At 32.6% G+C, this 13,311-nt stretch overlaps 1 protein-coding gene across 3 annotated transcripts; it reads right to left on the reverse strand.

The window, feature by feature from the left end:
* Window positions 1-4,494: 4,494 nt before the first annotated feature.
* On the reverse strand, window positions 4,495-7,929 carry LOC107870795. 3 transcript variants are annotated; one of them, XM_016717446.2, is made up of 3 exons: window positions 7,667-7,818; window positions 5,402-5,541; window positions 4,495-5,164 (listed from the first exon to the last, which is right to left on the reverse strand). In XM_016717446.2, the coding sequence occupies exon 3, from the start codon at window positions 5,138-5,140 to the stop codon at window positions 4,712-4,714; it is 429 nt and encodes a 142-aa protein (XP_016572932.1). In that variant the 5' UTR covers window positions 5,141-5,164; window positions 5,402-5,541; window positions 7,667-7,818; the 3' UTR covers window positions 4,495-4,711. The 3 variants fall into 3 exon arrangements, with proteins under 3 accessions (XP_016572932.1, XP_047268949.1, XP_016572933.1); XM_047412993.1 differs by having other exon boundaries at window positions 5,402-5,481; window positions 7,667-7,795; XM_016717447.2 differs by lacking the exon at window positions 5,402-5,541 and having other exon boundaries at window positions 7,667-7,929.
* Window positions 7,930-13,311: the final 5,382 nt, after the last annotated feature.

Genomic DNA, 13,311 nt, shown 5'->3' on the forward strand with positions numbered 1-13,311 from the left:
AAGAACAAAAGTTGAGGGAAAAAATAAGGAAAAAACATTTTTCTAAAACAAATCAGAGAAAAAAATAGAAGTTGAGAGGATAAATTGGAAAAACAAGTAAAAAGAAAAAAAGTTGAGAAAAAAAGAATAAAAAAGACAAAACAAAATAAAAGAAAAACAAAGGCTGAGAAATTATTTTTTTTAAAATGAAAAAATAAAAACAAAAAAAAATAGAAGTAGGGAGAAGAAAAGGAAAAAACTTAAGGGTTGAGGAAAATTTTAAAAAAAGGAGAAAAGAAAAATTAAAAATCAAAATGAAATTTAAAAAGAGACAAAAAAAATAGAAGTTAGTAGATAAATAAGCATATAAAGTAATTTAAAGCTATTTCAGGTATAAAGGGGAAAATAGGTAAAAGTCTTATACATAAAAGGAAAGAAAGACTAATTATGGGGGATTAAAAAGCAAAGTCACCCACTATGAAGGGCTATTTATGTAGTTTACCCAATATAAAAGGGATAATTTCAAGGATAAATTACATAAATTACAAAACATCAGGGTCATTAGTACATAAAAGCTCATATTATTTAAAAAATTATAGAAAAATGCAAAAATTGAAAATTGCTCTTGATACATACCTAATGCAGGTAAACCCACCATTGTAATTCAAAATCATGTGATTTCATTTTTCAAAATCTCTTCCCCAAAATTTTCAATAATCGCTCTCCAACAAATATTTTTTTTTTCAATACCATAATCATTTCTCAACACCATAAATAAAGACCCAATTGAATTGAACCTCACTTCACTGTTATACTCCATCCATAAACACCATAGACAAACCTTGAATTTTTGGGAGAGAATTGAATTTCACCCCAATCTCACTTTATCATTGATTTTCTATACTGATTGTTTCACAGATTTACGATTCTCGTCGGATAATCACCAATTCTTGTCACCACATTCACTGCAAACAACAATTTGTCGATCACCCATCACCATTAATCCATCAATCTTTTATCGCTTTTGAATTTTTTTTAAAACTTTTTAAGTTAATATACATTAAGAGAAAAGGAAAACATGAATAATGTTGCTAGATTTTTTAATAGAGAGGCAAAGGCGGCAGTGATGGTGAAGGAGTTGTTGATGTATTTGATTGCTTTTCAATGAAGGTTGAGAGAGTTAATGAATAGTGGTGAAGATGGAGAAAAAGATCAATTCATTAAAATAAATTTTCTAATATATAGAAATGTATCATTATGCATATGTATCATAGTAAAAAAAGAATGCATTTTTTTATTCATGATACATATAAATGTACTTGCATGCTAATGTACACTAGTCTACTAATTCATATGTAATATGAAGCTTTGTATTTGTATATGAAACATGTGAATGTATCTCTATGCATATGTATCATAGTAAAAAGAAATATAATTTTTGTTCATGATACATATGAATGTACTTGCATGCTAATGTATCAAAGTCCACTAACTCCTTGAATGATATGTAGACATAAATCTATGTAGAAAATGATATGCAACATTTTCTTTCACTGAATTTGGAAAAACATGTGTATGAATAACAATTTTGTGATAATCTATTAGGCAGTGATATATATTTTTAGAAGCATAACTCTTTTTCACAAGTTTATGATACATATGTATTAAGTAAAATCATTTGATAGATATTAAATGGTGCAACTATTCTGAAATTTTATATCAGGCAGCAATATGATATATATATATATATATATATATATGTATATATATATATATATTTGCAGCGATATATATTTGTAGAAGCATAACTCTTTTCCACAAGTTTATGATACATATGTATTAAGTAAAATCATTTGATAGATATTAAATGGTGCAACTATTCTGACATTTTATAGCAGGCAGTAAAATATATATATATATATATATATATATATATCAATCGCATGCAATATATGTATCACATATATGTATATCAGATAAAATCAATCACATAAACATGTATTAGAGTCAGTCATAATAATTGTACATTTTCCTAACATAAACAAGTATTACAAATATATAGATGAAACCTTTTCAACAAATTTTTTGATACTTTTTTCATATATATCAAAAATATATATCAAAAACATGTATCAACAAAAAAAAGATATCTAAGGTATATGGATCAAACATAGGCAATAGTTACGTCTAAAATTCATATAAATAGGAATCTAAAACCTTTTCAACACGTTTCTTATAACTTTTTTAATATATCAAAATATATTCGTGATAGATTCTCAACGTATTTCATCTGACATCTTATGAAATAGTTGTGATATGTACTATGTACGTAATATAACTTTTGATACATATATTCAATTTTCTAAATAAAAAATTCATCAAAATCTTTTTATACATTACCTTACTGATATTTTTGATACATTATAATTTTGATACATATTTTAGATCTAACCGTCTTCAGACAGAACAGAGAAAACGAATATCAAATTAACCACCCAACACCAAATCGGCTATCCAAATATCAACGCCAAGGCGACCTCCCAAAATAATTCCAGCCAGAGAACACCAAATCCACCACCCAACACAGTTTCACGCGAAATCAAAATCATTATTATTTCAACAAAATATAAATTGCTGAACAAACATCGTTCTGGTTATAAAACTTAAATATTAGAAAAATAAAAAATTTAAATAAAAAAATTAGTAGCGATGAAAGAAATTGAGCCAAGTTCTAGTTCATTGAATCGCGAAATCGGTCGTGAAAATTCTCTATTTTGAGTGTTGAAAAAAATAGAAATTGGAGGGTGGTGTTTGTAGTAAGTTGTTGAAAATTCGAATTAATGGAATTTTGTTGATTCTTAATGGTTTTAATTAGGATAGAAGGTGGAATGAAGGAGCCAAAATGTTTTCACGTGATTTACTCCCCTAAATAAATACAATTTTGTTATTTTCTTATTTAACTAATGGATTAGTTTCAAATGTATCACAACTAATATGTATCAAAGGTTAAGTTAAGTATCACAAAAGAAAATTTTCATGTTTATCGCTTCACCAAGCATCCTATAGCATACAACACCACAAATTAGAACCTTAGACACACTAGAATCATACAAGACGAACTAGCATGACACATAGCTCAAGCGAAGAATATTAATTGAGCAAAGTCCTGATAAAAAGTGTTGTTGGCTACTTAACTTGTGGAATTTGTGTAGTTGTCCTAATTTCAAATATGTACAATAAAGTAATTAGTTTACAATAAATATACTCATATTTTTTTACAAAAAAAAAAAGCCCAAAAAGAGCTAGCCACAAAAAGTATTTACAAAAAAATAGTCGCATGTATATTAATATATATGTAATATATCATTATTGTATAAATAGTCATGTAATGTATTAATATCATATAAATTGTGTATAAACGTATATTTTTATGGTATAAATTGTATATAAATATGCATCAATATTATATAAATAGTGTATAAACATGTATAAGGCTCTCACAATTTCAGATTTAGAGTTTTGAGTTGCATTCCTCCACTGAATATTGATAAAAAAAAATATCTCAATGAACTAAAATATTCTGAAATCAAATTCACATTTAATATTGCAATCAAAACAGCTGATAAATATTACGATTACGAGATCACTTATGAGTATACAACTTATTCTGGCATATTCTTCACTTAAATCAGTATGGGTAATCATATCATAATTGGAATCACCACAGCTGAAATCACTAAGACTTACAAGGAAAGTTTGAGCTATCATATGCCATTTTAGCTAAACATTCCATTGAGGACAACAACCAACATGTAGAAATCACAATTTTTTTAGTGGAGTATTTCAATTTCGACTAATATAAAATCTCCTCTAAACAGTGCAAAAATTTTTATATGAGCTCATCTTGGTATTGCTAGTCTTTAAAATGATTTATATTTGCAGTATGTCGAATTTTAATAAAAAGGAAAAACCAACGAAACTTGATTTGCATAATTTTAATAAATTTTTGTCAATTTTCTTGTAAATAATTTGACCGAGTGGTCATTTTCCATAATTATTCCAATATAAAATCTAATATACGTCACACATTTACCTCTCTTCGCTCCTTTTTTTTCTTTGAAATGATCCGTGAATCACACGGATGCGTATAACAGTTTATGTATAAACAAATAATAAAAAAAGGACTATATTAAGATTAAAACAAAAAATAAGGGACAATATCATGCTTCTTTGCCGATGGATGTCACACAGAATCATGTATCCTTTAACATTTACAGACACTTGAATAATTTCAGTCGAATGCCCACTTCATCTAATTCTACAGCAACAAGGCGCCAAGCTTGCAGAGTTATTAGTTATATTAGTCATAGTAACAACAGACGGCTACAATCGACTCCACTTCATCTAAGTTACATCAGAATCATCCGTGCTTGATGGAAAAATCTCCAGTAAACTATGTCACATTTCACCAATAGAACTGACCGGCTGTATCAAGTTTAAAGCTTGCAAGCAGCCTTGCACAACCAAAGAAGTGAAAATCTCTAATAAAACATAATTTTCTTTGTATAACAGCCGGCAACGTACGAATTAAACTACGCATTTAGCCACTCCCAGTAACATATTTCCCAATACATAAATGTCAAGAGCTCATAGTAATATACAATCAAAGTCCTAGCAAAAACCCATTATATGAAAGTCAGAACTAATAGAATCATAACAGGATTTCTAAATTTCATCCATTAGCTGCATTTGCCGAAGTGTTAAACTTACACTGCAACCATATCAAGCGTCTCTCACTCTTAAGAGATAGAAAAGTTTCTCTGGCATTTGGATTCTCAAATAAATCCAATGCAAAAAAGTAGATACTTTGATCGACACCTTGCATTTCATCTAATACTTTTATGCATTTGCTTATAGCAAAACGCTCCTCATTCCTCGTAATGGCAGTTGCCCTCATCTTTGAAGCGGCTGCAATTTCCAGCATCGCATCAACTATAGCATCACCAGTTGCCTTGCGACTTCTCTTGCGGCGACCCGAATTTGGCGTTACTGGGTGATGCTTACTGTGTGCATCTAACATGTTTAAGTCCTCTCCTGAGCCTGAAGAAGCATCCTCATCTGCCAAAGCAGGATCCGCAGACATGGTGAAAGGTCTTTGCATTACCAGGCACAGGACTTCTACTTCCTATAGTAATCAAAGAAAGATGTAAACAAGCCCATTATCACAAATTATTTAACTGGTAATATGATTGAAGACAAATAAGATACACAGAAAATACACCTGCAACTAAGAAAAGAAACTATTGCAGTTTAATCCAGCTGTAGGTTGGAGGGAGGAGACAATCAAGGAACAGGATGACATCCATTTGTACAAACATCAGATACTTTAAAAAAAAAAAAAAAACATGTGTGCAACACTTACAAGCTTTTTCCTTCACAATTTAAAGTTGTCAAATGTTGAATCCTGCTTTGTATACTCCACGCTACTTGTCCTTGGGCATCCTGGAGACTTGTTATTGACATTGTTGCTACTCCTCCATATCAATCTATGTGACTTTTAGTCTATTTAACAAGAATAACCCATTTCCAGATTTAAATATAATTTAGTTTGAACTTCCCATTTTACTCTTAGTGAGAATCTCTTATAGCTGCACAAATATCATGACGTATTTAAGATTTCAAGTTTTCAATTATTCTATAACCACACTTGACATGTTTGATATCATAAGTTTCAAAAGTCTCTATTTCTTTGCAATAGGCAAATTCCAACTCACCTACGAATTAGCTTCCACATCCAAAAGCCCAAACTTTCTCTTCTAATATGGGTTCCACAATACCGGCATTTTCAACGTCATATTCTACAACCCTATTAGGTCCTAAAATTTATTTCTGACGATTTCATATCCATCTTCTTCAATTTGAAACAACTCCACTCAAACTGCATTACACCCGCACATCCTCGCACCCACATGAATATTGCTGGCAAGTGGATGGGTTGGGTTCGGTTTGAACGGTAGAGTAAAATGGGTTCAAACCCAACCTGGCCATATTTACTACGGGTTGAAGATGAATTACATAGGCAAACCCATATTTGCTAAAAATATTTTCGCTTCGTTATCTAATAGCAAATTTTGTGCTTGATCTTAACTTCAGAGACCTCCCTTCCAGGTTTGCCTTCATACACTTAGTTCCCTTGTGGTTTGAGATACTATACTAACCTCACTTATTTATTTTTTTTTGTAACCAAACTAATTTTAACTAATAAAAGTTTTGTATGATCCACGTTTACCCTTGTGCAACCATAAAAGTTACAGACTCCTTTGTTGACTTTCTTCTCTTCTTTTTTTTTATGATAACCGTGGTGTCCAAGCCAACTTTTGCGCACCTCGACTAAATCCATGTGATACCTTCCCCCTCCCAGCAGCAGATATCAGATAACTCTATCCACCATGACTAGGACAGACAGATTTGAACCTAACACCTCAAGCTCTCAACCCACTTCTTTGACCACTAGGCCACAACCTTGGGTGCAGCCTCCTTTGTTGACTTTCTTCTCTTCATTTTCTGTTATGGTTTCCCATTTTTTCCCCATGATTTACAAGTTTAAACTGTTGATAATTGATTCTTCTAAACTATTGCAAGATTTTCCCCAAGTTACAGCTATCTAATTTTGCTAGAAAAGTTCTTGGTTTCTTTAGTTGCACTTGAAATTTGCCAATCTCATACACTGGAGAACACAAAATGTCAGCAACTATCAAATTAAAATTTGCAGTTAATAAAGTTTGATAATGAGAAGTTTTCAATTTCTTTTTATAGCTATAACAACTTCAAAAGAATAATTATTCTTGTTACTCTCCGTAAAAATAAAAAAGATATCATAAACATCAAAATAACAACGTAAACATCAAGGCCAGATACATCAAAATCGTCTCAAATATTCATACCTACCTTCATTTTATTGACATTCTTTTATCTCGCATACATCTTCAAAATATTTTACTTAGAAGTATTTCTTGGTATGGTCTTCACAGTATATGTTAATACAAATGGGTGTCCCTATTTCCTTTATACAAAACCAAAAGGAACATTATGCTAGGTATGGCAATGGACAATTTCTGAAACTATATAGCATGATCAATTGGATCTGACTAATACTCCTCAGTGTTATTCGGATCAGGAGTATGAGTTTCAAAAAATATGACTAACGTTCCAGCCTATGAGTTTCCAAAAATGTGATTCAAGTTCCATCCTTGCAGTCTGCCATAAATTTTTTATCACAAATCTTGCATTCAGCTCTTAACACCTTGCCTTAATTTCACAAAGTATCCCGAACAACCCAAGTTTGCCCTCTTCTCAGGTGGAAGAAATTATATCACAAGAATCAGCAATAGCCGCCACAGACATCTCTACTAAACTAATAATCATCTAATAAATTTTTTATTTCATAGGAAGGGGGGCTGAAAAATTTAAATTAAGCTAATGGTGACATGTACTGAAGATACATGTACGTTGTTCAAATCCTACACACCAAATCGAAATGAATGTCCTGTTATGGAATTACGAACAGCCGACCAGGTAATTTGGAGAGAAAAAATTCAAGACCCATACATGAAATTATAAAACCAGCGAAGGAAATAGAATGATCTAGAGAAACAAATAAACAAATCCTTGAGAAAAAAAATAGTACCAGAAGGATATTGAAATTGGAGTTGACGCGATAACCTTCTTAACTTCTTCTCTTATACGACTATAACGGAGGCGGAGGCTGTGAGTGAGCAGAGAAGAGAGGGAGGGATGCGAACCTGAATTGCTTATAATGAAAAAACCCTTTGGGTCGTTTGCTTGGAAAATTGTTATCCCCATATAATTAATATTGGGATTAGTTATCTCGAAATTATTCGAGATAATTTATTTCATCATATATATAGAATAAGTTGTCCCATTATTAATGAAAAAATGGTGAGATAAGTTATCTCAGGTTGAATTAATCTCTCTAATCAAACAAGGGATTAAATAATCTTTTATTTTATTTCGGAATAATTTATCCCTTAAATTTTTTATACCTCAAACCAAACGACCCCTTAAAAGACTGTTACAGTAAAACTATTTTTCTTTTTCTTTTTCTTCTTCTTATTATTATTACTTTATTTTTTGTTTTTTATACTTTTGGTGAGAAGAATATTTATTATCTATGTGTCATATCTATTTATCTTTCTAGATATTATAAAAGCATGAATATAAATGATGATCGATCAAAATATTTATCAAATATTGAATATTTTTTATACTCCTTAAAAAATGAAATCGACGTGCATGCAATAACGGTGAGAAAAATAGATTTCTTATATTTTAAAGTAAAAGAAGAATTTTAGAAAAAAAAATTAACAAAGAGGATCAGGAGAGTATGAGTACACATCAAGTCATCAACATGTATATATCTACTTCCAAATGTTGTTGCGTGTAAGTTCTACAAGAGAATTATTTGTCAAAATAGACACAAGAAACAGTTAACATTATGTTAGTGGATATGTTAAAAAGTTTGTCAAACTTCATATATTTGAATCTCTGCAAAATGTTGATACATTAGTACTATTTGTTTTTCTTTTTAATTCTATGCTTTTGATAGGTGTGAGAGATTGTTAGGTTTCAAGTGGGCAGGGGTAGATTGAAAAATATGAAGAGAAGTGATTAGACGTGACATGGAGCAGTTAAAGCTGACTGAGGACATGATCCTGGATAGGAAGATATAGAGAAAAAACATTACGACAAAGGGCTAAGGGTGTGGTTGAGTTGTAGTCGGTAGGTAGGGAATTGTGGTATCCTTTATTTGGCAATGTACTTTTTTGTGAATGTAGTATCTATGTTATTTTATCATGTTCTAGGCTTTTGATGTTTTTATATACTGCCTTTTATCTTTAGCCAAGGGTGTATCGAAAATAGCCTCTCTACCTCGTTAGAGGTAGTGGTATGAACTGCGTACACTCTATCTTCCCCACACCCCATTATGTGGGAATATACTGGATTTGTTGTTGTTGCTTTTAATTTTGCAAAAAGTGTGATATATTTATTAAGATTGAATTTTTCCTAATCTAATGTAACTCTGGAGGTGAAGGTTATACTACATGTAATAGTTATTGAGAGTATAACTAATCACTTGTCAGTTTAAATTTAATTTTATATTTTACTTCACGATATCAATTAGCAATATATACGTAAGCAATCGTATTTTCGCAAAGGGCTAAGGCCTCTAGATCAGAGGAGAATGCCTTGCAATATGCATTATTACTGATTCAACATGAACGTAAATTAGAGCTTTCAATACGGATCGGCTCAATCCATTTAAGCTAGCCCACATGACTTTGAGTTTGACGGATCAGGCCGGGCTGGTCCATCAAAATGATGGACGAAAAAATACCAAGCCCACAACATTACTCTGTGGGCTACGGGCCTCACAGGCCAGCCCACTTTTTAAAAAAATAATATTTTATAATTTAATGCTAGAATGTTAATAAACATAAATAGTAAAAAACAATATTACATAGTGTTAATATTTGTTAATCAAGTCTCCAACATTCAAAAAAAATACTCCTAATTGAGAAATTAAATAATTTTTGGCATGATATCCTTCAAACTAAATAAAAATACTAATAAACAATCTAAATAGTTACGTGTATTTGATTTTTGGGCCGGCCCACGGGCTCACCCAATCCACATTACTCAAGCCCCACGGGTCACGGGTTTATCCAGGTTAGGCAAAAAAGTCCTGTTCTTAAATGGGCTGCAAAAACTAAAGTTCAACTTCATCAAATTACAGGTTGGATCGAATCGGTCCAACGGGTCTAGCCCATATTGACGGCTCATGCCTTTCTTTGCTAATTTGTTTCTAAGGGCTCCGTAGTCTCTAATTATTAATATTATTGACTTTTCAATGATAAATACTTCAACTCAAAAATAATAGGCACTTCTCATGGACCTTGATAAACTCAAGGGATAATATATTATACATAGGTATTTCAACGAGATGTTGCATATATAAATTAAATAGCATGAAGAAATTGCTATGCACTAGGAATTTGAGCTAGCTAATGAGATGACTAATATATAATTTCACACACATGACACAAATTTAAGAAAATTGAAAAGACTTTAAAATCTCTTTAAAATATCCTCATTAATTAAAAAGTTGAATTTTTAAATAGAAAAATAAAAATACACTTGTGACATGGAGAAAAAAAGTTACCGTCTTTCTCTCTCTTCATAAAGTGTTGTCAGCTAATCATTAAGGTCAAACACATTGATAAGTCCCTTAACTTCGTACGATCTTTCGCTTTGACATTTTAAGTGGATATTATTCATTTCAAACACCTAAAATAGCCATAAACGTATCACTTTGACACCTTTTGTCCTGTTGGCAAAACGTGTGTGAAACACCCCGCACAGATGCGTTCAAGCTCCATTTTTGCTGATGTGACATACAAATGACCCCTCTCCCTCCAAAATGGTAATTATCCCCGTCCTTCAACATATTCATCTTCTTCATTCCAACATCAAAATTTAACCCTAATTTCTCAAAATTCTTGATAAAAATTTTCTCTCTTCTTCAACTTCCTTATTTAAATTAATTTTGTATTTAATTTTGAACGAAAAATTTTATTCTTCAATTTCTCAAAAGTTTAGTTTTTTAAAAAACTTTTTTGAATTGAATTTGACAATGTTGAGCTCCTCGTCCATGTTTTTTTGTGAAAAAAATTATCACTATTGTAAATGTGGTCATGAAGCATTACTAATGACTTCTTGGACTCAATAAACTCAGGTGATAGGTTTTTTACTTGTAAAGTTTTAAAGGTAATGATTTTACTTCTTAATTTAATTAGTTGATTAATTATTGATTTTGCAAAAATTGAACGGGTTTGTACTTTGATTGGTATGAAGAACGACGCTCTTCACAAGCAAATAGAGTGATTTGGTGTTTGTTAAAGAAAGTCAAGGCGTTTGAAGAGAAACAAAATCGAGCAAGAAGACACTATATTGTTGGTGTCATTGCTATTGGTTTGGTGTTATGGGGAATCCGAACATTAAAGTCTAATTACTGAAGTTTGACCTTGAAAGTTTCATCACGTCATTCTACTAGTTTGATGTTGCCAAATAGCCTAAATGCCTTGTTGCTTTCATGACAGTGTAGTTGTATTGTTTTGATGTATTAGCCGCTATTTAGGTGTAGTTTGTTAATCTAATCTTAGCCTTATAAAATTTCTACATTTGATGAAATGAAATGTTTATTTTGGCCCTAAATATTCTCAACTTTGTTGTCACACAACTACAGTAAAATATGGTGTAAAATAACAAGCAACAACACTAACAACAACTTATTAACATGGTCCATTTATAAATATGCTCCATATTGATCTCCAATTAACACAAGAGATCAACTTCATCAATATGCTCTATATTAAGCTCAAAGTAACACTAAACAATAATAACAATAACAACATACCCAGAGTATTCCCACATAGTGAGGTCTGGGGAGGGTAGAGTGTACGCATATCATACCACTATCTCAGATAAAGTAGAGAGACTATTTCTAATAGATCTCCGGTTTAGGACTGATAGCAGTATAACAAACACAAAACATATATGCCTATAAACTAGTACAATCTGCAAATAAACTAACACCACTAGTCATAAGATAATACTACAACCATAAAATAATACTGAAAACTCTCTATCCGAAACCATACATAACACTCAATAACACAAATAAGAAACTTCAGATATAACCCTCTACCCTAATCCGCATCCTCCACACCTTTCTATCAAGGGTCATGTCCTCCGTAAGATGTAACTGCTCCATATCATGCCTAATCACCTCCCTTCAATATTTTTTCAGCCTACCTCTGCCCCGCCTAAAACAATCCATAGCCAGTATGTCACACCTCCGCACTGAAGTATTAGGGACCCTCCTCATCACATGCTCGAACCAACATAACCTTACTTCTCGCATCTTGTCCTCTACCGAAGACACTCCCACCTTCTTTGGAATACTCTCATTCCTTACCCTATCTTTCCTGGTATGACCACATATATATCGCAACATCCTTATCTCCGCCACCTTCAAATTTTGGATGTAGGAGTTCTTAACTGGCCAATACTCTGCTTCATACAACATAGTCGGCTGAATCGCCACTCTATAGAACTTTTATTTAAGCTTCGAGGGCACATTCTTATCACATAAAACTCCCAAGTGAGCCTCTATTTCAACCACCCTGCCCCCCAACACAATGTGTGACATCCTCGTCAATCTCACCATTGCCCTGAATCATAAACTTCATACACTTGAAATTCTCCATATTCTGGATGGCCTGAGAGTCCAGCTTCATAACCACATCAGCTTCTTGTGACATACCACTAAACTTATACTCCAAGTACTCCGTCTTGGTCCTACTTAACCAAAATTCCTTAGACTTAAGGGTCTATATCCAAATCTCCAACTTATCATTAGCTCCTCTTCGAGTCTCGTCAATCAGTATCACATCATCATCAAATAACATATAACAAGGCCCTTTCTCTTGAATATGTCGCTTTAAAACATCTATCACCAAGGCAAATAAAAAGGACTAAGAGACGATCCCAGATGCAACCCTATCAAAGCAATAAGTTCTCCGAATCTCTACCTTCTATCCTCACCCGAGTCTTCGCGCCATCATACATGTCCTGAATTGACCTAGTATATGCCATAGGCACCCCTCTAGCCTTCAAACACCCCATCGCCTTACCCCAACGCATCCTACGAATAGCTCCCTTGACCTCTTTAACCTTGATACGACTATAATAACCATAGTCACGACACTCCTCAGATTTCTTTAAGTACCCCAACATGAAACCATTATCCCTCTCATCATTCAAAAGTTTATGAAAATAGGACTACCACCTCTTCGTAATGAGGATATCTTGAATCAACACAGTACCATCCTCTTTCTTGATGCACATCTCTTGGTCAAGGTCACGAGCCCTCTGCTCACTGGCCTTGAAAAGCTTGTACAACTTTTTATCCCCACCTTTCTCTTCTAAAGCCGTACACATGCTTTCAAAAGTTGCCGCCTTAGCTGCCATAACTGTTAACTTAGCCTCTTTCCTAGCTACCTTATACTCCTTATTATTCGTCTATCTCTCCTCATCATCTTTGATCTCAACCAACTTATCATAAGCCACCTTCTTAGACTCTACCTTCCTCTTTACCTCTTAGTTCCACCACCAGTCCCCCCCGGTGCTTACCAAAATAACCTCTCAAGACACCCAACACCTCTCTAGCAGTTTCCTTAATGCAACTGGCAT

This window comes from Capsicum annuum, chromosome 5 (assembly GCF_002878395.1).
Source record: "Capsicum annuum cultivar UCD-10X-F1 chromosome 5, UCD10Xv1.1, whole genome shotgun sequence".
NCBI lineage: Eukaryota > Viridiplantae > Streptophyta > Magnoliopsida > Solanales > Solanaceae > Capsicum > Capsicum annuum.

What these genes read in the sequence shown, in the direction of transcription:
- LOC107870795 (XM_016717447.2), bottom strand. Translation starts at nt 5,140, where the DNA reads ATGCAAAGACCTTTCACCATGTCTGCGGATCCTGCTTTGGCAGATGAG.